The 27,992-nt window shown below is 36.6% G+C and overlaps 1 protein-coding gene and 1 long non-coding RNA gene across 2 annotated transcripts in view; one reads left to right on the forward strand and one right to left on the reverse strand.

The window, feature by feature from the left end:
• The window catches only part of LOC117418107 (shootin-1), a 62,426-nt gene that overhangs the window by 24,592 nt on the left and 9,842 nt on the right, over positions 1-27,992 (forward strand). The window contains 12 exon segments of the mRNA XM_034030711.3: positions 4,565-4,733; positions 5,912-6,009; positions 6,902-6,983; positions 7,561-7,655; positions 13,150-13,296; positions 21,636-21,789; positions 22,550-22,619; positions 22,621-22,668; positions 23,273-23,355; positions 24,417-24,523; positions 24,962-25,012; positions 27,257-27,377. Coding sequence (XP_033886602.3) covers positions 4,565-4,733; positions 5,912-6,009; positions 6,902-6,983; positions 7,561-7,655; positions 13,150-13,296; positions 21,636-21,789; positions 22,550-22,619; positions 22,621-22,668; positions 23,273-23,355; positions 24,417-24,523; positions 24,962-25,012; positions 27,257-27,377 — 1,225 coding nt within the window.
• Positions 1,707-27,992, reverse strand: part of LOC117418365 (uncharacterized) — a 51,681-nt gene continuing 25,395 nt past the window's right edge. Inside the window, exons 13-15 of the long non-coding RNA XR_009330840.1 lie at positions 5,462-5,645; positions 2,199-2,251; positions 1,707-1,888 (exon numbers count right to left, since the gene is read on the reverse strand). This is a non-coding gene — a long non-coding RNA (uncharacterized LOC117418365). The remainder of the gene's footprint in view (positions 1,889-2,198; positions 2,252-5,461; positions 5,646-27,992) is intronic.

Here is a 27,992-nt window from a genome sequence, read left to right on the forward strand (position 1 = left end):
TTTAAATCAGCATACCACTTAGTAGCTTATTCAAAAAGGTAGGTAGGCAAATTATTATTAATTTAGTTCAGTGCATTCACAGTAGTAATTTGTCTGCCAATGTAACAAAAAAGAGGAATTGTAATCAAGTTTTTAAACTCCCAACATCTTTAATTCAAAAAACAGTAGTAAGAGGGCCGCCTTTTCTGCCACGAGACAAATCAAACAGCGACCAGAACATGACATTTGTGTTGATGTTTCATAAAAGATGATGAAGCCTTGACTTGTTAATGGTGACCTCTGATGCATGCTGTTGATGGCTTGTGGGCTGCTGATTTCACTGAGTATGTAATTTCCTATATTTTGTCTCATCAATAGTGCATTATTATCAGAGTGTTTTTTTTTATCTCTGTATTATGTATTGTTGATTGCATATGAAATGCATTCTTGGAAGCCTCATCAGAAAATAAATTGCTGCAATTTGGAAGACCAGATTTCAGTAATAATATATGGGGTTTATATTATGATTATCTTGATATGTTTTGTATCTGAGGCTTCCAATGAAGCAGAAAATGCATCGTCAAGTGTTACATTAACATTCATTCATTTACTTTGTGGAGGAATTTTCTAAGCCGTTTCATTATGATACATTACAACCCATATTGGCTGTCAACATTCTATTAAGTTTAGATTTGTCTTTGAACTGCGCCAAGGGAAGGGGGGATGTTTTGAACAGTGTCTCTTTTAAAATGATTATTCCAACTTAAAATTCCATTAATTTTCCACAAATTGACACGTTTTCCATAGCTAATTTATTTTAAAAGCAAACTAATTTAGTGCATCTCTTAAATCCCTTTTGATAGTTCATCTATGTTTGTATTTTAGCAGTAGTGTCATTGCTTCTTACATACAAGGCTGCTCTGTTGCTATTTGACTCTCCTTAAGTTCTCTGGATTAATTGAAATCCTAAGTATTTTGCCATATTTTTTTTAGATTCAGAAACTGTGTGTGTATGTGTGTGTGTGTGTGTGTGTATATATATATATATATATATATATATATATATATATATATATATATATATATATATATATATATATATATATATATATATATATATATATATATATATATATATATATATATATATATATATGTCAGTTAATTTATGGGTTGATTAATTAGTTGATTAATTGGTTACCTTTATTAAATAAATAAATAAATAAATTTTATTTCTTAGCAGACGCCCTTATCCAGGGCGACTTACAAGATATCACATTATTTTTACATACAATTACCCATTTATACAGTTGGGTTTTTACTGGAGCAATCTAGGTAAAGTACCTTGCTCAAGGGTACAGCAGCAGTGTCCCCACCGGGGATTGAACCCATGACCCTCCAGTCAAGAGTCCAGAGCCCTAACCACTACTCCACACTGCTTTATTAAAAATGTGCACGGATTAATCACATTTTTAATAAAGGTAATGCTATAATTGTGGCTGTCCTGCATAGTAATACTACAAAATCAATAGAATCTAAAAAAAAAAAAAAAAAAAGGAAGAAAAAAAGCCCAATCGGAATTTGGTCTTTTTAAAAGCATTTTTATTATTAGGCTTCCAGGCCATAGACTGGGAAGCCTATTGAGGGTTTTCACCAACGTGACCCCAGCGTCATACTGGCAGTCAAAACAGCGATGGCTGCTAATGCAAATTCGGTATCTTCCACACTACAGTATGCATTATTTGCCACAGAACACACTTCTCACCTCCAGTGTCAGGAAAAGATATACAGATAAGTGCCAGATTCTAGGAGTTTGTACATCGCTGGTGCTTTTGGAGCCATGAACTCCCCGACCTCGACTTGGGCGACATCCGGATCTATTTAGTTGAGAACCCCTCTCCCTACACAGCTTCCCAGATGAAGGCATATAAAAGTACTGATTAGTTATAAGCGCTTCATCTCAGGATCAGTAAACAACCTGATTGTCTGGCATTTAGAGAAGTTCTATGTTATCAAGGCCTAGATAGGGCATGTTCTTGTTAATAACACAACTGTATCGCTAGCTGAAACAACACAACAAAACACGATTTTTACCAATAAAAAGATGAACACAGACAGCAAGTACAGTTGTTCCGTTTACTCCTTTTTCTTTCAGTATTGAAATACAGATTAATATTTGCACAATGCAGATATTCAGCTATGAAAACTCACCAACTTACAATGATAAACAGACTGTGATCCTAGGTCTCTTCCCCCCAGTACGGAACACTTACTGTAACAAAACAAGGAATGTCTTTAGTAATTACAAATTACGAAATCTGAAACTACACTTAAAAACATAGAACAGTATAGCTAATAATTAATGACTGCGCCGATTCAAATTTAAATCCACAGATTCATTATTATTAGTAGTAGTAGTAGTAGTAGTATTCATTATTATTATTATTATTAGTAGTAGTATTTATTATTATTATTATTATTATTATTAGCGTCCCACACTTGTATGTATGTTTATGAAACATTTCAATACAATTGAAAGGATTACATCTATTTACATTATTGTTATTATTATTATTGTACCGTCGCATTAGTAAATTGTCATTCACAGTGCCTTTAGGATTCTGTTCACGATGAGGGATTTATTATTTATTTTAAAGGATGAGAAGTGTATATTTCTTATGAAAAAATCGGCTATACATTAAGCGTGTTAAACTTAATAATTAGGCTTCCAGGCCTTAGGCTGGGAAGCCTATTGTTATTGGTGGGATTATTATTCTTCTTATTATTTTTCTTTCCACCAGAGTTGCTCAAACTCACCAGATTCGGTAGGTTGGTAAATGCTTATGGGAAGATGGAAAATGCTAAAGAACTTATGTCGTATGTCACATGGTTTGACCGCCATATTGGATTGAAAAAAAAAACATTCTGCCTAAATGTAAAATTCGTCTTTCGAAAACAACTTATTGCAAGTGCTGAAAGTTGGTATAGTTGTTGAGGGATAGTCCAAGGTATGGCGGCCATGCTGCATGATGTCAAAATCGCACGGTACAGACGTCATAATCACAAACTACAAAGATCTTCTTCCAAACCGCTAGTCCGATTGAAACAAACCCAATGGCACATATGATCGTAGTGTGGTTGTCTTTAAAAGGTGTTAAAGGGAAGTTGCTAATAGAGTGCAGATAAGGTAATTGTTACTTTGGAACTCATGTAGTATGCTCTATCAAAAAATGTCATTGCCTGTGACCTTTGACCTCTCCTAAAGGTCAAATGTAAAACTGCATTATAAATCATAATAGAGTCATGGTTACTATGTAAAAATGCCATTCTGCACTATTTGCTAAAGTGTTTGGTGCTGGTACTGGTCCTGGAAGCCGTAAAGTTGCTGGCAACTGTAGTTATTTTTATTTTAGTAAATGTAACACATTTTCACAGGACAACCGTTCTTTTGTGCCACTGTCAATCACATACTAGTACCTGAAAACACAAGACAGCTGAGCTGCATTTCCAACATCGGTTGTTTAATCTACCATTACAGCTACGTATTTGGCTTTCTATACCTTTATTCATAATACTGTGGCTATTGACAAGTGATTGCTTAACATGCTGTCGTAGTCAGAAATCAGAGAAAGTATTTCCACATAATTATCTCTATTTGAGGAATTGGTGCCTTCATCATGCCACCTGAATGCCAGTTCTTGCTTGCCAAGGTAAACAACAGAATCAATCAAGCATTTAAGAACCTTGCAGGTTTTTCTTACTTGCTCACTGTGATGTATTGGATCCCTACGCTTCTGCTCATCGAGTTGAACATTAGTCTGGGTTTATCCAAAAGTTTTGAGTGTTACAGTGGCTCGCAAGTGACTTTGGGAATGCTCGTGTTTTTGTGCTGACTTCGTTAGACATCCTAGATTGCTGTAACCAGTGCTGTTCCATATCACATTTTCTGTAGTATACTTTTTTTAATTGGCAGCTACCGATAAGCCACGGATACCTTTCATAATTTCAATTTTGGAAGTGGCAAGTATATCTATTTTTATGACTTTTTTTAATTTGTAAAAAGCAATTTGAAATATTGCTTTGAAGTTCTGAATATAATTCTCAATAACGTTCTCTTAATAAGCAATATCGCGTGAAATTCAGCTATTTTTACACCCTACCCTAGCATATTTATGTCCCGCCTCTACTCACTAATGATTGGACAGCTATAAAACCAGGGCATATCTTTGACTTTCCCATTGGTTAAACTCCCAATTATGTCCCGCCACTGCTCACTCTGGACACCTGTATAACAAGGGGTAGGTCTTTGACTCCCATTGTCAAACCTACGAAAGACCTTCAACTGTTTGTCCCGCCTCCGTTCACTTATGATTGGAGTGCCGCAGAGAAAATGCAGATCTTCTATTGGCTGATTTTATTTTATATACAAAAATAGAATTCGGCACGATTACATTGTAAAAAAAAATAATCTGTGATCAATTTTTTTAATTGTTTCCATTCTAAAATTCTAGGTTATACCTACCCTACAAGACAACTGAAGATAAGTTTTATTATTAAAAAATATATATTTTGCCTTTTCCTTCAGCTCAACAGAGAGAATAAGTCTCTGAAAAGGTTGAGTATGCTCTACATGTCAAAACTGGGGCAAGAAGTCATCACAGAGGAGATCACTATTGACGATGAAGACTCTGCTGTGGAGAGTGACGATGGCGCCAGCATTTGTGCCTCTCTTCACTGTCAACACCAAATAAAGGGTGAGGATCACCTTCAACAAGGCCCAACTTCCTTTTAACCTTACATAGGCTTGGTTATAGATAGTAGTTTTTGCCTAAAGTACAAATTGATTTATCTCACACTTGTTTATTTTCATTAGGCTGCGGGCCAGTAATCCTGATAGATTCTGATGTTTCTAAAAAATGGTTTTATTGAAGCTGTTAAAATGAGGCCCCTGCTGTAACCTACTTTACAATCTTTACAACCTAATTACATTTCGACATGACTTTGATAAGAAACGTTTGGTTGAAATAAAAGAGGAACCAAAAGCATTAATAATTTAATTAATTCACATGATTTATTGGTTACAAAAAACACTGGATCAAAGATTCTTTGGTAAAATGTAGAAGACAAATGTAGTTGATTAACACTGCTGTTCTTTAGCCCCGTTAACAGCACTAGCGTATTCCGTCAGTCACCTGTCTTTGGTTATCCTGGGTTGAGCTCTACAAATAAGTTGGTGAACACAACTGCCTATTTACAGTGGTAAAAATACTCGTCATAAATGAACAGCCTTTGAATATCAAGTGCGTCTGAACTCTGTACTTGAACTGTAAAAGAAAGTGAATTTTACAAATTCAAACATGCTCAATCCTTCAGCATTTAATTCACAAATCAAACCTCTTTTAACCCTCATTATTTGTTATAATAGCCTGATTTTCTACTCAGCGTTTATAATATTGTGTGACTGAGTCCCTGAGTGGCTCACCTGATAAAAGCATGGCCGTGTACTGTGCAGGGTGAATCATAGTCAGGGGAGTGCAGGTTTGTGTCCTGTTTGTGCCAAGTTGCTGATCTTCACTGGGGATTCAGGAAATATTGCACTGGCTTTGGTGCTCCCGTGGGGTAGTTGTGGGATCAGAGGACTTCCACAGATCTTCAGTTCTCCTAAGCTGTTGTGGGGAGTTGCAACAGTGAGGGAACATTAATTGGACATTATAAATTGGGGAGAAAAACAGTTGTAAAATAATTGGATACACAAAATTAGTAAAATACATTAAAAAAAGCAAGAAGAAAAATGTTATCTATGTCATTATGCCTCTTTTCATATATTCGTATTATCAAAAAAATATATATTTTTAAAACCTGTAAATAAGAACATTAGCTACAGTAATTTAATAAAAATGCTTGTCCTTCCTAATTTCAAATGCCCACACAGACCTTCGTGATAAACTTGTTGCTGGACTGGAGGAAAAGAAATTCCTTGCCAATGATATGGAGATTTTGAAAGGAAGACTTGAAGAAGTAACAGACCAGGTGAGTCCAAAGAATGCTAACAGCTCCACTGCAGCAATGCAATTGAATCTACATTGTCATGATAGTCAATAGGGGAATTCACGGTTTGTTAAATGACAGCCGTGGTTTGCAGTCACATTAAACACATGAATGCACATGAATACATATTTTTTATTGTTGCTGATTTTGCTTTAGTGGATTGCAAGTGAGTGGATTCAACCGTACCTTTTATTTAAAATTGAAATCCTGGACTTACTGGTCACGTATTTCTTGCAATTCCCAGACAAATCTCAGCATTTCTAGGATCTGTTATCTAGCTACCGCATGCAGTATATTCACAATTGACCATTGTGATGCCGGGAGCTAATGAAGTACAAGAAGTGTGATTTACATTCAAACTCAAGCTTTGCAGCAGAATTGCTACGTGTATTCTTTATTTATTCAATTTAAATTTCATATGTAATTCATGTTTTTTCAATGCATAAATACATGTAAGATTTAAGGAATTATTTTTGTTGCCCAAATTACTTTATTGAGAACTTACAACAGACCCCAGTGAGTTCATTGCAAGAAAGTGTGTATTGTGATTCGACACCCAGTACAGTGTGCAGTAAACTACTAAATGCATTCTATAGGCAGCTAAGGCTGTTGGAGGATATAATCTGGATATAAGCTAGTCATTCAATGACTGTTGATCCAGTGTTCAAGTCATTTGCTTGCAAATCGCAAGATTGTCGGCTCCATCCATACCTCCACCTATTATACATGTAGACACGTATTCATTACATTATACAAAAGAGGAATAAAGATATCAGTGTATAGCTTTGTCTACCTATGTAATACCTCAAAGTCACAACATCTTGCAGGGACTGAACATTTTGAATAGTGTTTTGACATTTTCTTTCTTTTTCAGCTGAATAAAGAAAAACAGGAAAACATTATTTTGGCAGCAGAGATGTTTCAACAGAAGAAGCTCCTAAACAAATACAATAGAGGTTGGTTTGAATGGTCTTGTATTGTTCAATTTCAGTGCGCTTCCAATTGGTGAAAATGAGCGGAAATAAAATACAAGATAAATTCATTTCATTGTTAAACATTTTGAAAAAAAAAAATCTTCACAAAGGTTTTTCTAAACAAGTTTTGTGAGTCCTGTGAACCTTTATCAAAAAATTAAACTGAAATGTGCATTAGTTGTGTTGAACATAAATATTATTTTCACTGTGTCTTCAAACGATCTCAGAAATACATTATGTTGTAAAATGTAAAGTATCTCTTATTCACAAGCTGTTTTCTATACCTCCAAGGCCTGTTATTATCCATACATTATTCAAGACATATAGGTAGAAAGGTTGAAGAAACCATCTGCTTGAATGATCTCCTTTAGAAAACTGTTGCTAGAAGCTCAATGCCACACACTGAAGGTTAATGGTAAAATTATAATAAATCAAAACATAACAGGTTTACCTATATTCTGAACATAATAGGAGGGTTAACATCATTGAGGGACACACGCTACACCTACTCAATGCAGCTACAGAACCCTGAATTGCTCAAAGCTCCCCTTTTTTTTAGTTTCAATGCTGGCAGCCGATGAATATGAAGAACTGCAAGCTGAGTTTGAGCTTGAAAAAGATCTCCGGAAAGAGGCAGAATCCTTTGCGCACAAGGTATGGCTTTGTCACTTTCCATCATTGAAGCAGCTGAAAAGGAACCAAGTAGTTGTTCCCTGCCTGTTGACCTTCATTTTACCGCAATGTACAAACTTTGTATAATGTAAAGTCCAGAAAAAATGTCATTTTAAAATGCATGAATCACATTTTCCCTTGTTTACTAATTCTTCAATCTTTCAATTTTCAAGAATATTTATTTATTTATATATATATATATATATATATATATATATATATATATATATATGAGCATCAAAAGAAACATCACTATTATAATTAAAAGTTATTTAAAAAAAATAAAAAGGTATCTAAATGATGGACATTGACAAAATGTTTTTGTTTTCTTTTTAATCACGCGATCATTCATCCTTGACCATGACCACGTTTGAGTGACTATGACTGAAGCATATGCGCTTAATCACCAAATTTAGTGAGACAGTTGATTGGACACTGGATATGGAGTGATTTCAGCTGTTGAATTGCAAACTTGAATAAAAGCAATAAAGAAAATCACAGAAACAAAACAATATGCCACATCTGTCAAGAGAGCAGCGCTTTCATGTAATCGGCATGTTGGAGGCTGGACTAGGGCAGCGTACTGTGGCTCGCCACCTTAGGTGCTCACAGCCAGCAGTTTCAAACCTGGCGAGACGGTTTAACCAGACACACTCTGTCAATGACAGGCCACGAACTGGAAGACCAAGAGTCACAACACCTGCACAAGAATGACAGACCATTTTGCAGCATCTTTGTGATGTCAGTTGTTAATCAGCACAATAAAAAGTCGCTGCAGCTGCTCTAAAACAGAGTTTGTCATTTTTCGATCACATCTAGTGAATTTTATCCAAATATAAGTGATAAGTTTCTTTTGATGGTCAGTGTGTATATATACTGTATATATATATATATATATATATATATATATATATATATATATATATATATATATACACACACACGTATTCTTCCATATACCATTCTTGGCAAGACTTTTTTTAATTTTTTATCAAATTCAGATTTAAAAAAGGCTTTATGGCATGACAAAATTAAAATTACCAGATTCTGCCGAGTCAACACCCATGTTTGAACTATCGCCCCACACCCACTTTTACTTTTTTGCGCATTCAAACCATGCACAAATAAATAAATAAATAAATAAATAACCATGCGCAAATAATACTTGATATTTCAAATCTCGCGCTTCAAGTGAGTAGAAGAAGCTGTGCAGTACAGTAGTTGCTCTGTGTATTGATTGAATAAATTGTCAGCGTTCTTCATTTTGGATCCAACAATACAGACTCTGAGGCCGATTATTGACGCTTTCCTGTTAAGCTACAGTCCTTTTTTTTTTTTTTTTTTTTTAACAATAGACTTCAGCTTTAAAGGTTAATGTGTGTTTATGGTTATACTCATACCTAAAACCTCCGCCAGCAGTCATTATGATGATTACATTTTAAACAACATCAATATTAAAGTGAAAGACAAACTATCAGATACAACTCAAAAGTTTTATTCAAGCACATCATATCAAACATCTGCACAGCCAAAACACTGTATTTAAATTAACAATTAAAAATAAAAGGGGTTATTTTCTAACCTACCACATATAAAGCACTACTTCAAAAAATGAAAAATTTGAATAAAATAAACGTTTCAAAAGAAGCTAGTGTGTAAACAGGTGTTAACAGGTACATACAAAACTGTAAAAACGAAAGTCGTTTTTAATTTAAAGTGAAAGTATATTTTCTCTTGCGTGTGTCACTCGGTGCAGCACTGAATCCAGGTTGAGCTGCTGCAGCCTGCAGCTTTGCAGTTTTCTGATTGAAATGTTTCTGCCAAAGCGCTGTGGCTAACTTCAAGATGAAATCTCTCCTACTGATATTTTCCCTGGTGCATTCCTTGTACAAAATGAAGGAATTGATGGCTGCCAAGTCCAGTAGACCAACAAGTCCAGTAGTAATAACAGGCTTGTATATAAAAATAAAATAGAATATTCTAGGTTATATTCAAAATAAAAACATGTATTGTAAAAGACAGTCAAAGTTAGAGAGGATTATAACCTTTTTATTTTTTTGCGATCCTGCCTTTCAAACGCCATCAGGGTATTTAATACCTGTATTTAGGAAAAGCCAAGAACGGACAACCATGTATCTTTCACACACGCAGAGTAATTTAAATTTTAAAAGTAAAAACCGTCAAAATGACTGCCGTGGCAGTTCATAAATGTGTTAATAAATATTAACTGCACTTCTTGATTCTTTGGCATAACTGTGTGCTGTGCTTTACCTTTTGAATTTAAAACATGCCTAATTCTAAACGTAGAATGACATTACAGTGGACTTGCGTCCACCACCGTTTAATTCTAATTCCGCCTAATTCTAAATCTGTCTAGCTAATGTCAAAAATATTACAGTAATATTGCTTGTTATTTCGCCCCTGTCTTGAGTCAACACCCCTCCTCCACTTTTGCGTTAAGCTGCATCCACACTGGACGCGAGTGAATAATTTAGAAGTCACTGCAGTCAAATGGGAGTATCCACACCAGCAGCGAGCGACGCGAGCAAGGTTAACACCCTTGAAACACGCCAAACACACGCCTCAAAACATGTCATGCCTGAAAACAAGTTCATCATTTTATGTAGTACCTGTAGTCGTGGCTTGCAGGTGGTGCATTTAGCAGCACCGAGACATTTTCTTTCCGATTTATGCAAGTTGCATGAAAATAGGTTTATTAATAAGCAAAAATAAACCAGGCCATACATGCAGTCTATATATCCAGCTTAAATGAAAAATGTGCACTTTTGCTGACTTTTAAAAATGACACAAAAAAGGTTCTGCGGTCACACAACTTGAACATGTGACCTAATTTTAAGCTATGGGTTTTATTTGGTTTGTTTGTTTGCTTTTATGATAAATAACGTTTTATTCACTAAATTGTTCTGTGCCACAAATCTATGACAAGAAGTCTTTACATACGCATAAAGTGAACATATGCATAAAGAGAGTCACCAAGCAACACGTTTGTATTCTATGTGACATTACCAAGCTCATAGCTTGATTATGAGCCATATCTGTTCATCGGACTGTTTTAAAAGGAAAAACTAAATAAAAGTCTTGCATCTTGTCATGGCACATGACCTTGTTCTGTGTATAATTATTCATAAGTAAATTAAGTCAGAGATGGCTCAAACACTCACCCATGATCTAATGCGTCACAGTCTTCTATACCGTTTACGATAAAGTAGAAAAATAGATTTGCAGAACAGCATCGGTAGTAATACAAGATAAGTGGTGACTTGCGCATAATGACACGGATAATAATAATAATAATAATAAAGATAATGATTATGTATGATTAATAATAATAATAATAATAATAATAATAATAATAATAATAATAATGTTGCACTTTAAAATACTTAAAGAAGTTAATAAAAAGGATCACAGAAGGAATTTGTAAAGAAACACAATTGAGATTGCAGTAAGTTGTATATATAAATGTATAACAATAAAATAATTTTGTTGAAAATATCAGTTCAACTATACTACTATTTTCCAGCAGCCTGCTGACAGCTGGAGATGTACCAGGATTCAAATCAGACTAATACTATTACTGGTACCACAAAGAAAAAAATAATAAAACTACGAGTACAACTGTACAGTTACTACTAATATATGATAACAATAAAATGGTTGGATATATAGGGATGTTCAATAGCTCTGAGCTATAGATTTTACAAGTCCAACCTTTATTTTATAACGGAGTTGCCGGAGTTGCCGGAGGTCAGTCTTTTGGATCGATGTGGATTGACATTCGGCGACTTCGCTCGCTCGCATCACTTGCGTCCAGTGTGGATGCAGCTTTAACATCAACTCTAAGCCCCCGAGGCGTTGAATAGGCAGAATCCGGTAAGTTTTGCCAAAGCACTTACACAACGAACATCAACAAAACATCAACAAAACATTATAAATGTTGCACAAATTATGACTCACTCTGTACAATACAGCCCTTCACCTGGCCTTGTAGTACTGACCTTTTTTTTTTTTTTTATATATAAATTTAATCGTTGCCAATTTTTATTATTTTCTCCCAATTTAGAATGGCCAATTATTTTTATGCTCAGCTCACCGCTACCACCCCTGCACTGATTCGGGAGGGTGAAGACGAACACACTCTGTCCTCTGAAGCATGTGTCGTCAGCCGGACGCTTTTTTTCACACTGCGGACTCACCATGCAGCCACCCAAGAGCTACAGCGTCGGAGGACAACGCAGCTCTCGGGCAGCTTACAGGCAAGCCCGCAGTCGCCCGGCCAGACTACAGGGTTCACTGGTGCGCGGTGAGCCGAGGACACCCTGGCCGACCTAACCCTCCCTCCCCCCAGGCGACGCTCTGCCAATTGTGCACTGCCCCCTGGGAGCTCCCGTCCACGGTCTGCTGTGGAATAGCCTGGACTCGAACCGGCGACGTCCAGGCTATAGAGCGCATTCTGCACTCCACGCGGAGCGCCTTTACTGGATGCGCCACTCGGGAGCCCCCGTAGTACTAAGACCATGACCATACAATTTAAACATCTATTCTATGTTGCATATACATGTGTTACACAAATGATTCTTATTCTGCAATCTATAAAGCTGCATTTCCCAGTTACAAATCAGTTTTAACAACGGATCTGACTCGCTTTGATAGAGGGCTGATACGGTGCTTCCATAGCAAGGACGGCAGATTTTAATGCACTGTTCCCCCAGAGCTAATGTGGGCTCAGTTTAGGGAGGATTTTTAGAAATCAGATCTGTTTCTACATCAGGACTGACATGTTGTATACCAGGGGTCCTGCTCTCGTAGCCCATAGTGCACTCGTCTGCAGTCCCAAATTATATGTCTCTTACCTGAATTCTGCACTCCTGGTTAACTATGCAGCATTTTAAATATATTGGCACACTTCTACTGTCCAATCCTACTAGAAACTGATTTTGCAGTGCAGTGGAGTTCAACTCTAAATATGTGCACAATACAATCAGTACCGCAAACCACCGACTAAATTCAAGAGAGGGAATGCAAAATTAGACGGTTTGACCGCCATCTAGAGCCCCTGCAGATGTGACATGTGAAAACAACATCTCTCCCTTAGGGTAAAATGGCCCATTGGAAAACATTGAATCTCCACATAGTTTTGGTGGAATTCATGAGAAGGGAGCTGTTTGATGGAACAAGTTGTTTCGGTCACAGTTCAAGAATTTTAGGAAGGAAAGTTTTGCTAATGACTTCTCAATGGAGCCTTCCGGGTTCCTATCGCATCACAATATAATTTCTTTAGAGAGAAATGTAAATCTGTTTATTGCAGGTTGTGGAGTTCCGAATAGTCCATCTTTTTGTTGTGTTTCATGTAAAGTGACCCTACATCAGCTCTTGGGGGGACAATTTAGATTTTGGTGTGGTTGTACCTGAAAACTAAACTCTCACGTTTTTATTTTCATTTGTTTATTTGAAGATGCTTGTGGAGAAAAAGAAATTGAAGAGACAAAGCCAGCTTTTGCTACAGAACGTGGGCCCAAATGAGCAGCTTCTAAAAGCTATGGAAGATGTATCCAATCTGACTCAAGCCTTAGAAAAGGAGAGAATTGAACACCAGCAGAAGGTATGTCAGTGAAACAGCCCACATGCAGCACAGTTAATCCACTCACAGCTCGGGGAACTTTATGCAAATGGAGCCTGTAATTGATGACATACCTCAACAACTATGAAGCACAGAGCCTTCTATGCATTCAGATTTAGCCAGGTTGTCCCTAATTACCTTTTTTTTTTATCTACGTATTAATTCTGTAAGATTGAAATTCTAAAAGCTTTCATCTATTAATCAGTAGTATTACATTAAATTGCTGCACCCTAAAGAGAACATCTAGCTTTTTACGTGTTGCAGTTAGCAACATAAATGTTTATATAAAAGCTCTTTGGACAATGTGTATATGTGTGTGTGTGTGTGTGTGTGTGTGTGTGTGTATATATATATATATACTGTGTATGTGTATATGTGTGTGTATATATATTATATAGATATTGTGACAAAGTTGTTCCTTCTTTGCGTACTTTGGTCACCAGTATGAGCGGGGACAACACAATAGAGACAACAAGTGTAAGTTTATTTTAAACAGGATGTTGCCTGTGTGTTTCTTTTCAATGGGGAAGTCCAATAATCAGAGTTGTAATGTTAATCCAGAGTTCGCAAACAATCAGGTAGTCATCCAAAATAGGGTCAAAACAGCCAACAGGGTTATCCAAACAGCCCAGGGTCATACACAATAATGCAATCCAGAAATCAAAAAGAATACGACAAAACCTCTCAAAACACAGCACCAAACTCCTTCTACTCCCCTCTCACTGTGGTGCTGCTCCTTTCATAGGGCTGGTCATCACCCTTGATCACCTGCAGGTGTGCTGACATACCTTAATTCCATGATAAGGATCCTGGGTAGTGTAGTTTGTGGTGGGCGACTATTTTGTGAACTGTAGTCCTATTGGGACCTCCATTTTGTCTTAACAAAATCTCTGCCCTCACATATCTACCCTTCAGTACCTTGCCCTGAGGTTTGTCACAATATATAGTGGAGGGTGCACAAAGTACTAAAAACAAGGGTGCCAATAATTGTGATACTTCATTTTTTTTGGAAATAAATTTATAATTTGAGAAATGTGTAATTTTGGTTGATTCCATTGAATAAAGTCAAATATATTCCACATGTTGGAAAATTACAATATAGCTCAGTACTGGTATTATTTATTTTATACAGTCTTTTTTGCTCATCTTTATCAAGGGTGCCAATAATTTTGGAGGTGACTGTATAATTACAGTTGTAGTCAAAAGTGTACATACCTCAATGGAAATTTATAATTTCTACAAGTTTGTTGAAAAACAAAGAATTTTAGGAAAAATCTTTTGTAGCAAAAGTTTTGCTTTTGTGGATGAGGGAAAAAGTTACAAGAAATAGATGTCTACAATGATTTATTTCAGCTTTTTTTCTTTTTGCAAAATGCTAATTCAAAAGTATTCATACCCCATGATGCTATGATAGTATTGTCTACAAGGTGCTAGAATTTTCAAAATGATAATTTAGAACCTAATTATGGAAAAGTCTAGAAAATGCTGGGTTGTAGGTGAACATTTTTAGAGAGTATAAAAGGGTTAGGCATAGGATGATTGCTGTCATTACCAATAAGTCAATATGGGGAAAAAGTAAAGAGCTATCTGAAGACCTGAGGCAGAAAATGTATTGTCATAAAGCTGGAGAAGGATACAAGAAGATTTCCAAGCATCTGAGTATCCCAATTTCAACTATTGTTTCTATTGTCAAGAAGTACAAGACTCATGGTACTTTCACAACGCTCCCTCGGTCTGGAAGAAAGAAGGTTCTTTCACCAAGAACAAGTAGAAGAATTGTGAGGAAAGTTAATAACAACCCGAGATTGACTACCAAAGATTTTCAGATTGGCTACAAGTGGGACTGGGGTTTCCATTTCAACCATAGGTCAAGTATTGCATGGTGAAGGTCTCAATGGTCGCAGGCCAAGGAAAAAGCCTCTTTTAGGAAAACATCACAAGAACAATCACTTAAAGTTTGCAAAACAGCATTTGAATGATGGATAGGAGTTCTGGTTAAAGGTTTTGTGGAGTGATGATACATAGATCAAGCTATTTGGTCACTCTGATAGTCATTCCTTTTGGAGAAAATCTGGTGAGGCGTACAAAGAAAAGAACACCATACCATACTGTCAAGCATGGAGGTGGTAATATCCTTCTATGGGACTGTTTTTCCTCTAATAGCACAGGAAATTTAGTTCCAATACATGGTAAAATGGATTCCATAGAATACCAAAAGATATTGGCCAATCATCTGAAACCCTCCAATACAAAACTTGGTTTAAAGCGCAACTGGATGTTCCAACACAACAATGATCCAAAGCACACATCAAACAATCTACTTCAGAATGGTTAAAGAAGAATAAAATCAAGGTTCTGGAATGGCCTCGTCAGTCCCAATCTAAATCTGATTGAGAATCTTTGGTATGAGTTGAAGAAGGCTGTGCACAAGAGAAGTCCTCGGAATTTGAATGAACTGGAACAATTTTGTGTTGAATAATGGCTAAAAAGTCACTAAAGAATCATGCCGAAAGCTCATTGACAAATATCCTAATTGTTTGAAAGAGGTTATTATTGCTAAAGGTGCCTCAACTAGCTATTAATTTAATTTTCCTGGTCAGGGTGTGAATACTTTTAAATTAGCATTTTTGGAGTTTTGCCAAAAAATTGCTGAAATAAATAATTGTAGACATCTATTTCTTGTAACTTTTATTCTTCATCCACAAAAGCAAAACTTTTGCTACAAAAGATTTTTCCTAAAATTCTTTGTTTTCGAGAATTTTCTAGAAATTATACATTTCCATTGGGGTATGTAAACTTTTGACTACAACTGTATGTATGTGTGTGTGTATATATTAGGGCTGTCAATCGCAGTTAACTTCTGCGATTAATGCGTACATTTTTTTGGCGATTTCTATTTTTTTTGTAATCACATTTTTATTTGAAATAGTTCATTTTTCTTTTTAACACGCGTTAATCGCATTGCTGTGCCTTGAGCCTTGTGGCACACCGTACTTCATTCCCGGCCGCAGCAACATTGGATTGAGTGTCTGAGAGCAGTTATTGTTTAAATAGAAAGTCACTGAACCTTGTAATGGAGCAAAGCATTAAAAATGAATGGGAGTTTTATTTATTTTTTAAAAACGTTCTGACGGCTCACTGGACATCTAAATTGTATGCTGTCAAAGTGAGATCCAGTATCACACACGAGTACATCTAGTCTGCTGCGTGCTGAACACGCCTTCATCTCTCAAAATACACTAGCAGCAGCTCTTCTGCTACAGACAACAACAGTACAACAACAAATGAAACCCACCAGTTTTGACAAATTCAGGGTGGCTATATATATACAGTATGTATATATATATATATATATATATATATATATATATATATATATATATATATATATATATATATGAATTACAAATGGTACATTGAAATTTCGTTCTGTTTGATATTTTATTTTAAAACACTGAAACTCAAAATCAATTATTGTAAGGTGACATTGGTTTTATGTTGGGAAATATTTTTAAGAAAAATAAAAAACTGAAATATCTTGCTTGCATAAGTATTCAACCCCCACACATTAATATTTGGTAGAGCCACCTTTCGCTGCAATAACAGCTTTAAGTCTTTTGGGGTAAGTATGTACCAGCTTTGCACACAGTGTCGGAGTGATTTTGGCCCATTCTTCTTGGCAGATTTGCTCCAGGTTGTTCAGGTTGGTTGGACGACGCTTGTGGACCGCAATTTTCAAATAGTGCCACAGATTCTCAATGGGATTGAGATCAGGATTTTGACTGGGCCACTGTAGGACATTCACCTTTTTGTTCTTGTGCCACTCCAATGTTGATTTGGCCTTGTGCTTGGGATCATTGTCCTGCTGAAAGGTGAATTTCCTCCCAAGCTTCAGTTTTTTAGTGGACTGAAGCAGGTTCTCTTGCAGTATTTCCCTGTATTTTGCTCCATCCATTCTTCCTTCAATTTTAACAAGATGCCCAGTCCCTGCTGATGAGAAGCATCCCCACAGCATGATGCTGCCACCACCATACTTCACTGTAGGGATGGTGTGTCTTGAGGCATGGGCAGTGTTAGGTTTGCGCCACACATTGCGCTTTGAGTTTTGGCCAAAAAGCTCTATCTTGGTCTCATCTGACCACAAAACCTTTTCCAACATCGCAGCTGGGTCACTCTCATGCTTTCTGGCAAACTCCAGACGTGCTTTCAGATGGTACTTTTTGAGTAACGGCTTCTTTCTTGCCACCCTCCCATACAGGCCAGTGTTATGCAGAGCTTTTGAAATGGTTGCCTGGTGCACCATTACTCCACTCCCAGCCACTGAACTATGCATCTCCTTCAAAGTGATTGTTGGCCTCTCTGTGGCTTCTCTCACAAGTCTCCTCCTTGTTTGACTGCTGAGTTTTGAGGGACGGCCTTTTTTTGGCAGTGCCTGGGTGGTGTGATGCAGCTTCCACTTCCTGATTATTGATTCAACTGTGCTCACTGGGATATCCAAACACTTGGATATTATTTTGTACCCTTTCCCTAATCTATGCATTTGTATTACTTTTTCTGTAGAATGCTCTTTGGTCTTCATTTTCCTTCAGATTCACAGCCTGACCAATGATCCTTCAACAGTGGGGTTTTTATCCAGAAAATGTGACAGCAACTTTAATGGTTCACAGGTGGAGGCCAATGGTAAGGTAACTGTGTCCTCGTTAGGGCAATTTCTTTCATCGGTGTAAACTGGGAGCTTCCACAGCACAGGGGTTGAATACTTATGCAAGCAAGATATTTCAGTTTTTTATTTTTCTTAAAAATATTTCCCAACATAAAACCAATGTCACCTTACAATAATTGATTTTGAGTTTCAGTGTTTTAAAATAAAATATCAAACAGAATGAAATTTCAATGTACCATTTGTAATTCAGTAATATGAGAGAATTGGTCAGGGGTCTGAATACTTTTGAATACTTGAGCACCTTTACAGTCAAATTGAATTTAAATTGTCTAATAGTTTATTCCTAATTTGGACGAAGTACCCAAAGAAAACAAACATCGTTGTCGTACAGCAGCAGAAGCTGCTTCTGGGGCTGTGCAAGGCTTCGTTTTTGTCAAACAAAGAAGTGCTTCTGTGTGTGTAAGGGAGTTCAGTGCAATTCTAAATGCCACAGCAGCAAGCCTTGCAAATACAGTGATTTGTATGTTTCTAATGAGCTCTCATTATGGTTTCTTTATATGTATCTAATTTGATGCAACTACTTTAATTTTCCCTGACTTATCTAAACAATCAAAACAGTGTTTTAAAACTTAGCCCAGTGGATCTCTCTATATGGTTTCTTTTGAAAATGTTGTCATCTTAAATAATAACCTTTATTCCACAGGCAAGGCACTGTCTGGTACTGATCGGGTCTGCAAAACCTGTTTTTTAAAAGTGATAGTTCACCCCTTCCGATTTTATGAGAATATTAAACGTTTAAGAAGCATTCTTTTTTCTTTTCTTTTGTTTAAAAAACAGTGATTAAAAAAAAAACTTGGATTGACATTTTATTTTTCATTGTGTATACAGTAGTCTTATAATGAATAAAATAATCAATTTTTAATTGTTAACTGTATTTTTTAAATAGCAAGATGAGAACATTACGGACGTTATTTCAAACTCTCTTTAAGTTTAATGTTTGAGGTCACTATACTCCTAAATTGCTTCCCACAACCCCCTTGCAAAAGAGGCCACAGTCTCAATTGGTTAACTTTCTGCATAATAATAAATACATAAATAATGAATCAATGATGTGTATTTTATAAGTATAATTTACTGATTTTATGTTCATTCAATAAAAAAATATTGTATAAAAAAGGTTGTATTTCACTTGATGCCCAATTAATTGCTATTCGCAGATTGAGCTGTTTGAGAAATGTGCATTTGCTCAAAGCACATTTCACAATTTGATTAGTTTGTTTTAGTCAAAGACTGACAAAGCTTTATTATTTGCTTGTTTGGTGTATTCCATTTCGCAATTTGAGCAACATAATTTGCTCAAAGACTGAAGTAACCTTTCATTTCTATTCTTTGATATTTTGTAAATGCTCAAATCGCGAAATGGTTATTTCTTTTCAGTCACTGACCAAATCCTGACTATGAGTGTAACATATACACTCAGACCCCTTACTTAATAAATATATGAATATCCCTGGATGCCTAATCATCTCATCTCTAAATATATAATAGATTTTAATGATCAAGGCATCCCACAGGTGCAATGGTACCCCGACTTCTTTTTACAAAATGTAATACCAACGCGGAATGACTGTGAGACGTTTGTTCTTCATGTTACCCCAAAACAATTCTGCACCATATGTGTGTGTGTGTGTGTGTGTCTGTCTGTCTGTGTTGTGCAATAACCGTAACTCATAGGTTTAACAATTTCACAGACTGCCATTACTAGCATTGTCATTATTGATGTGAGATTTTACTCAACCAAACCTCAACTTAAAATTCCTCTTGTATAGTCAACCACTTCATGCAACATATAAGGATCCTATTGAAAGGGAAATGAATGCTGCAGAGAGCGATTCCCACTTGTATATGTTGAAGTGTGCTAATACTGCTAGTTGTGTGTTGTCCAAGGTACAGCAGCCCTGTTATGATAATTATATACACACCAGAAGCACTCCTTTCAGTCCTGTTACAGAACAGTGGACCCAATTTATAAAGGACTTTGATCCAGGGTCACTGTTATAACATTTAGAAAGAAACCACCCACAAGGTTAACTGAAAGAGCTGCTTGGCATGGTATGTATTATCACAGCTGATTAACTAATATAGTGTCCTTGTTGTTTAGATTGACTTTGTATCATTTCAGTCATCACATGCTGGTGATTTATTTTATTACATTTTTAAAAAATAAAATCAAACATTTAAAGTGCCCCATTTGGCCTCAGCAGTGATCTCAGAATCCTATCCAAACATGTACACCTTGTACTCCGGAGTGTAGCCATTAACCCTTCTCCTGCAACACTCTGCCTCTGGTTAACAATAGTGTATTTGCGGTAGTTAACCATAACTGGAGTTATGCGTCCTGAGCCGAAGCCAAAGACGCTAATGAAAGTCAAGGTCAACTACCAAACAGTAGAGCTTTCATAGAGAGTGCCTTGTCACGATTAGAAAACCACTTTCTAATCTAATTTTCTTTAAAACAACACTAAAACCTAGATTTATCTTGAACTTGATTCTTTTGGTTCCCTTCCACTGAGAAGTTTTAGGAAAATACTGCGTAAAAGGTCACATACATTATAAGAGAAACCAACAACAAATAACTATTAAACAAATAATGTTTTATTTGTCAGAGTTGCTTATAGTTTATCTGAATGGAGCAATATTACTGAACTACCGTGTCTTGGTTTGTTGTTGTTGAAAGATTATTATTTATTTCTTAGCAGACGCCCTTATCCAGGGCGACTTACAATCGTAAGCAAATACATTTCAAGTGTTACAATACAAGTAATACAATAAGAGTGTCTGTCTGAGCACCAGTCGAGCTGACACGCTGTGATTGGCTGATTCGGCAGTTGCGGGTACAGGACTGGTTGCTTTTGTCGGTGCAAAATTATTGATTGGCTAGTTTTGGTGGATAATAAAATACATTTGGACCAGATGTGTCTTTTAGTATTTGTTGTCCAATAGATGTGAACTGAGCTTTCATTAAGGCAATTCAAAATGAAAAAGTTGGTACTTGCACAGATTGATTTTAAATTTGATTCACAGTTGATGCTGTGACATAGCAGCGTGTATCTACTGTCTGATAGAAGCCTGCTAGAGCTGGAAGCTGATTGGCTGAGGGTACCAATTTGTTTTCTAATCTATGAAAGAAATACTGTACATAAGTAAAAAATAATTTAAGGACTCCAAAGTCTTACATTTCAAATTGCAGGGAGCTTGGATTTGAAAATCTGTTTTGCCAAGCATTATTAAGGCTGCTTAGAGGGAGCATCAAGCACCCTTTTAGAAATCTTCACAGAAACCGGCATTTTAACTACAGTAATGTCAATCCAATACCTGTAACGCTGATATAGAATATCGTATGTGGTGCTGTGTGATACACGCCAATATCCACTCTACGAGAGGTCAGAGCATCCGAAAGTATATTTAAGATATATAGTTAAAAAAAAGAATAAACGGTATGGCTAAATTGAATGTGATGTCATTTGTGATGTCATTTCATAAATAAAAGCAATGAGTAAAACCAATTGTATGATCCAAGAAAGGATGCAGCTTACTAAACAAACAATAGCAGGTCTTTGTTTGCCCGAACGTGCTGTAACTGAATGTGTTTTGACAGATGAAAGAAATTGAAGAAAAGATGAAAAACTCTGAGGTGCAGAGGGAGATTGCCTATTTGAAGCGACACATAGAACTGCTTGAGATGGAGAAGAAGGAGTTTGAAGGGAGGTGCCGCAAGTCTGAAGAGCAAGCAAAGGATCTGAAGCACACAGGTAAACACACACTCTGCATTCAACCAACCTGCAGAGAATCAAACATATTCGGCAAAAGACCTGTTTGCTGTCATACATATAACCTCCTTGTGTATGAAGTCCCTTTCAGTCAGCCACAATGCCTGATCACAGACGAGTCCAGCATTTTTATTTCACCAAAAGTGTTTGTGAAGGGAAAGCAATCAACCCTGATTGGCTAAATTTGTTAGCATATAAAAATACATTGCATACGGAATGTTTTTTTAATATAATATATAGTAGACCGATACTGATGTGATGTCAGCCGTCTGAATTTTCTTTGCATCAGATAGTTTGTATCAGATGAAAATGATGTCACATTATAATTAGCTATACTGTTTATTTATTATTTAACTATTAAAAAAAATACTATAGGGTACTGTTTAAGAGTAAAGCTTACTTTCAGCCCTCAAGGTCAGTGCATGGAGGAGTGGATAGCACCCTGTACCATTCCTCCTGTTCATTTCAGTGGGCAATGTGATGCTCTGTTTAAACCTATTTTTTACTAGTTATTTTTCCCATTACCTCATAGCCATTGTAACATTGCAATATCGTACTCCAGGGTGTGTGTCGTAGTGGGACATCCCTGTTGTGCTATATTGCTCAAATGTATCAGTTTCTAAAATGTGTCTATAATCAATGTATTTGACGATTGTCATTCTATAATTAAACAATAACAAATGAAAAAAATGTCCGGTTTTTAAAATTAATAACGAAAATGTGTTTTACTTTTTTTTTTCAGTGGATGAACTTCAAAAGCAGGTCCAGAAAGCTGCAAATCCAATGCCGCCCCCTCCCCCTCCCCCTCCCCCCCCCTCCTCCTCCACCCCCGCTGCCACCCCCATCTTCAAACCCGCTCAGGTGAGTCTGACCCAGGAGTTCAAGAGCGGTGTGAGTCTCTGGAGCCCCATGTTTGAATATAGTCCACATCACTATCGGACACAATTGAGAGAGGCCCAGGACTAAATGGCAGTCTCTCTCTCTCTCTCTCTCTCTCTCTCTCTCTCTCTCTCTCTCTCTCTCTCCCCCCCCCCCCCCAATTCAAATGTGCTTTATTAGCATGACTATATTACAAGTATTGCCAAAGCAATGTATAACAGTACAATAATTAACTGGCAGATATATGAACTAAACATTACTAAAACATGTCACTCTCTCCTTATCCTTCACTTTCCCTCTCTAACCTCTTTCACCCTCCATTCTTCTCTCTCTCTCTCTCTCTCTCTCTCTCTCTCAGTTCCCTACTTTTCAGTAAATTCTATTAAAAACATGAGAAAAATGCTCCAATAGGAATAGCAGAAGTCTCATTTAAGATTAATTTGTATGTGTTATTGCTTTTATTAAAACCTTAATTAGTACGATAGGAAGCATGTCAAGGTAAAGGCAGTGAATAGAAATAATTTAAATTATTAGGAACAAATGTCTACTGTAACTCAATTGACGCTTGTCCTTTACTTTTTGAAAGCTCTCTCCTGTCCATTATCCGCAAGAGGAAGCAGCCTGTTTCAAAGGCAGCTGGGCTTGAGATTTCCACAGAAAAGGATCCAGGTAAGAAAAATAAGTGTCTCAAAGTAACACATAACACTTTATTAAAATACCTAATTAAGAAGTGTACACTAAGCGAGTGAATGAGGAAATGTAGCTGCTGCTGTACTGTATGTAGGTAGGCCATTCAAAATGGCTCTCTTCAACAGTAAGATGATCTGATCTTTGATAGTCGAACACCTCTGTTATGCATATATTCACCTCCCAAACTCCATTCCACTCTCGTACCTTTTGTTGGGTTACATGCAGGGATATGATTCTAAACAATTGTATTAATCTGAACCTGATTGAATTTGGCATGTAACAATGTCTACGAGCAGCCGTGTCCACCATGTTGGTCTGAACTGATTTCACATTCCTTTGATTGCCGGTAGTGGTGTTAATATACACTAAGGACACAGTACCATGCATATCCCAATAACATACAGTAAGACTTTGTGCGACTGTATGGGGGAGGTCCAGTGGGGAAAATTGAAAAATGAAAAAACACAAAACCTAATTACTGGCAGTTGGAGCTCTGCTTAACACTTGATGTTCCATCCTTCTTTACTGAAACTCTGGGAGAGTGGAAAGACACAGCTAATAATAGTAATAATAATAATAATAATAATAATAATAATAATAATAATAATAATAATAATAATAGCTTTGCATATTAAGTGTTGTGGTAACTGCGGGCAAAATCTGATCTCACCCTTCACCTTGACCTGTGACCTAAGATGGCTGCTATCTTGGGGTCATGTAGTTTTTTGGGGTTTTGGCTGATAAAGTCCTTACACTTGGAAGATATTGCCTTGATACTCAGAGCACAGGTGTGTTCTGTGATTATCATGTTTGATTGTGGGCATCAGACAAGAAAAAGGAACCCTTCTTTCTTAACAGCTGATGAATGGTTTGGCTATCAGTGGTGTAAAATGACATGAATGACATGTGGATGAGAATTATTAAAAGGTAATGGGACAAAGGACAAAAAACTATTTCATACACAGTCTTTAAAATCAACGAAACAAGGCTGTGAATAACTGCTATGGCATTCTTTGCTAAATCTTCTTTTTTCTTGATAGGAGATGAAGTGACAGATATCAAGCAGCAGGCAGTAGATGAAATGATGGAGAGGATTAAAAAGGGAGTTCAACTCAGGCCTGCAGGGAGCAGGTCTAAACCACAACAGGTTTGGACTCCCAATTCCATAAAAGTCCAGATTTATTAAACTTTTCACCAAAATGCAATTTTACACCATTTTTGGTGGAAAGAAAAATAACCATTCATGTTACATACCTAGTTACAAATAACGTAGGCCAAACTTTGAGTTCTTAAACTAACCTAACAAGTTGCTTATTACCTGTTTTGTAAGAATATATTTCTTAAATAAAAATGGAGCAAATTGCTTTTGCCGTAAAAGACCTTGATAAGTAAAGCCCAAATTGACTAATTATCTACCCTTTCAAAAAAAGAAGTTTCTTTTGAGGAGACAAAGCCCATCTACCCCCCGCCTTCTGTATTTTAAACCTTTTTAAAGATTTCCTTATACTTTCTTATGTACTGTGCATAGTGAACTCTGCCGTGATTGAATACGTCATTAAAGTATTTCTTTTTGCCTCCCTCCTAGTCTGAAAGAAAGCCCTCGGACAGTGCTGTGCAGGAACTCAAAGGAATTCTGGTAAGATATGAAGGTTCAAAGCTCTTTTCTGGAGAATCATACCGAGCAACCTGTCTTTTTTAAAGTGGTTGAAGCTAACCAAATAATTGTATAAACAATTGTATAAGTTTTACACCTCCATTAGCTACATAGGTTTCAAATCTGCAGTTTTGAAGTGTTATAGCAAACATGTTTTCTACATATCTGTTACAACATTAGGTAAATTCTCAGGTTCCATGTCTTATTCACAGCATGTCTGTTAGACTTGCACTTCCTTCATTCCAGCTGTCAATGCATCTTACTGGCTGCAAAACATGTCAGTCAATAGGGGAAGCAGCTGGTTGGTTAATGATAGGAGCCTTTGAAGAGGTTGGGACAATTTTTACCCTCCAGGTGACCAAGGAAGTACAACACTGTCTAAAAGCATGCTTTGCCAACAGAGATTTATTTAATCTAGTATAGTACCAGATATAATATTTAAAAATAAAAAAATTGTTAACTTTCAAAACTGCACATTTGAGGTTGAAATAATGCATGAATTCTGAGGAAAAAAATGCATGATTTGTGTGCGTGTGTGTGTGTGTTTGTGTCTGTGTGTAACCAATGTAAAAAGCCAGGTTGCAAGTACAGTGTAGAATGCTACAGAAAGAGCTTTAGACAAGCATCAAGCTGTTATCTTCTATGAAGGACATATAGGGCCTCATTCACTTAACAGCGGTAAATGACCAGAATTACCGCGTGGCAGGGGGAAGCCACATTGCGTGCAAAAATGAACCAGCACTAGCTCTATTCAAATGTTAACTGCAATTTTAAAACCAGATGCTGTCAAAATATTAGTAAATGAAATAACATCATATATGCCACTGGAGCCTATCAACCTAAAAAAAATAATAATAATAATAATAAATCATAAGGGCAGCAGTGTGGAGTAGTGGTTAGGGCTCTGGGCTCTTGACCGGAGGGTCGTGGGTTCAATCCCAGATGGGGGACACTGCTGCTGTACCCTTGAGCAAGGTACTTTACTTAGATTGCTCCAGTAAAAACCCAACTGTATAAATGGGTAATTGTATGTAAAAAATAATGTGATATCTTGTAACAATTGTAAGTCGCCCTGGATAAGGGCGTCTGCTAAGAAATAAATAATAATAGTAATACGACTAAGCATAGACGTAAACAGCTAGTGTTTCTTCCTCTGTTACAGTGTCTGTTATTACAAAGGCAGACACACAATTGAAATCAATACCATTCTCCACAAGCGTCTTAATGACGTAATGAAGTAAGCAGTAAACTCCTCAGAATTGGCAGTTGTAAGCTCTGTGGGATGAAAATAATGTACAAAACACAGTTGCCTTGATCATCAGTGTCCTTGTCACATACAACGCAAACAGACTCGATCATTCATTTTGCCATTTAAATATTCTTTGTGTGCTGCATACACTTTAGGGAGATACTCTCGTCTGAGTGTGTCACTGTTATGCACGGCTCCACAATTATAGATTTTTTTTCATTGTACTAAGGCTTCCACTAATTCAAATGTGTTGACATTACATGTTTCTCCACTTTCTGTGCTCTTTTTAAACAGTCCTGTGATCGTGACCTGCTTGTTCAGTAATTTAGCCTGAACTTTAAGTTTGATTTTCTTGTTTTTGTTTACTGTTCTGTCAAGATGCTTGTCATGATCCGAATAATGATCCGAAATACTCGCTTAGTGAATGCAGCAGGTACACAAAGTACGCAGTAAGGGGCTTTCTGCGAGCAAAACGCGTTACCACTGTTTAGTGCATGAGGCCCGTTGTCAACTGTCAAGTGGCATAAAATATTTTGAGAGTTCTCCAAAAATGTAACTTTTCAACAAAGAAAAAAAGTTAAAAGCATCAATTAACATGCAGTAAGACTGCGCTAATTGGGCAGAAATCCCCCTGAAACATTGAAAAATGGGTTATTGAATTAACTTTAATTCCCACATTGTTGAGCCCTATTATTGTAGCTGGTACCTTTTTAAGACACAAAAACAATATGCAAGGGCGAAAGACCGCGCATGCACAGGATGCATGGGTTATACCTTTGTACCCTCCTATTAATTTCCTATTTGTTCATACATGTAAGAAAGGGGGCATTGAAAACATTATGGTTGTCAGAGCTCTGAAGTACAAAAGCACTACACTTCATTTAGTTTGAAGATGGTACAGATCTGGAGAAGTTGAGTTCAGATTCAGAAGTTGGGTATGAGGTTGAAGTTGCATGCATTGCTGGCTTATTTTTTAGAGTACTTTTAAACAACCTCTGAAAACAAGATCGCAAGTGGAGGTGGATTCGAAGAACACGGAAACTGAGCTGGAGAGGGTGCTGCGTCGCAGAAGAGTCATGCCTGATCAGAAAGCAGAAGGTAGGAAGTGAATCACTTAGTAATGTGTGAGCTTGGGAGGAGAACCCGCAGGCAATGCTCTGCTATTGCACCACTATTACACAAAGTGTGTAGCATGCAAAATGTTTATAAATAGCAGTACAATTAAATCTTTCTTCTTTCTGTCAATGTCATTTACTTTATATTAGTTTTAAAAAGCATGGTGACAGTTTCTCTATTAATCAGCCGAGCACTAGGAATAAATGAATAGTTGAGACGAAAACCCACAGATGTGCAATTTTAGAAGAGATTTTGTTAAGCCACGAATGTGGTCCTAAGGGAATTCATTTTGTCTAAACCCAGTATTTCATTCATGTAATGGAACTTGGTGCATTTTTTAAAGCACTTTTCAATGTGAATATACAAACTATTAAAAACTCAGTAATGCTGAATTCAGAAATACTAGAAATGAAGTAAAATTCAGTGACAAACCATTTTGACTAGAGGTCTTATTCAAGAATCATTTTTCATTTGAAGACATTGAAAATATTTTTAGTTGAAGTGTTTGTCATTGGATTTGAGTTCCTTTTTAGTATTTCTGAATATAAAGATGAATACTTAAAACATGTCTGGAATGCATACAGTTCTTCGTCCAAG

The sequence above is a fragment of the Acipenser ruthenus genome, chromosome 13, assembly GCF_902713425.1.
Source record: "Acipenser ruthenus chromosome 13, fAciRut3.2 maternal haplotype, whole genome shotgun sequence".
Lineage (NCBI taxonomy): Eukaryota > Metazoa > Chordata > Actinopteri > Acipenseriformes > Acipenseridae > Acipenser > Acipenser ruthenus.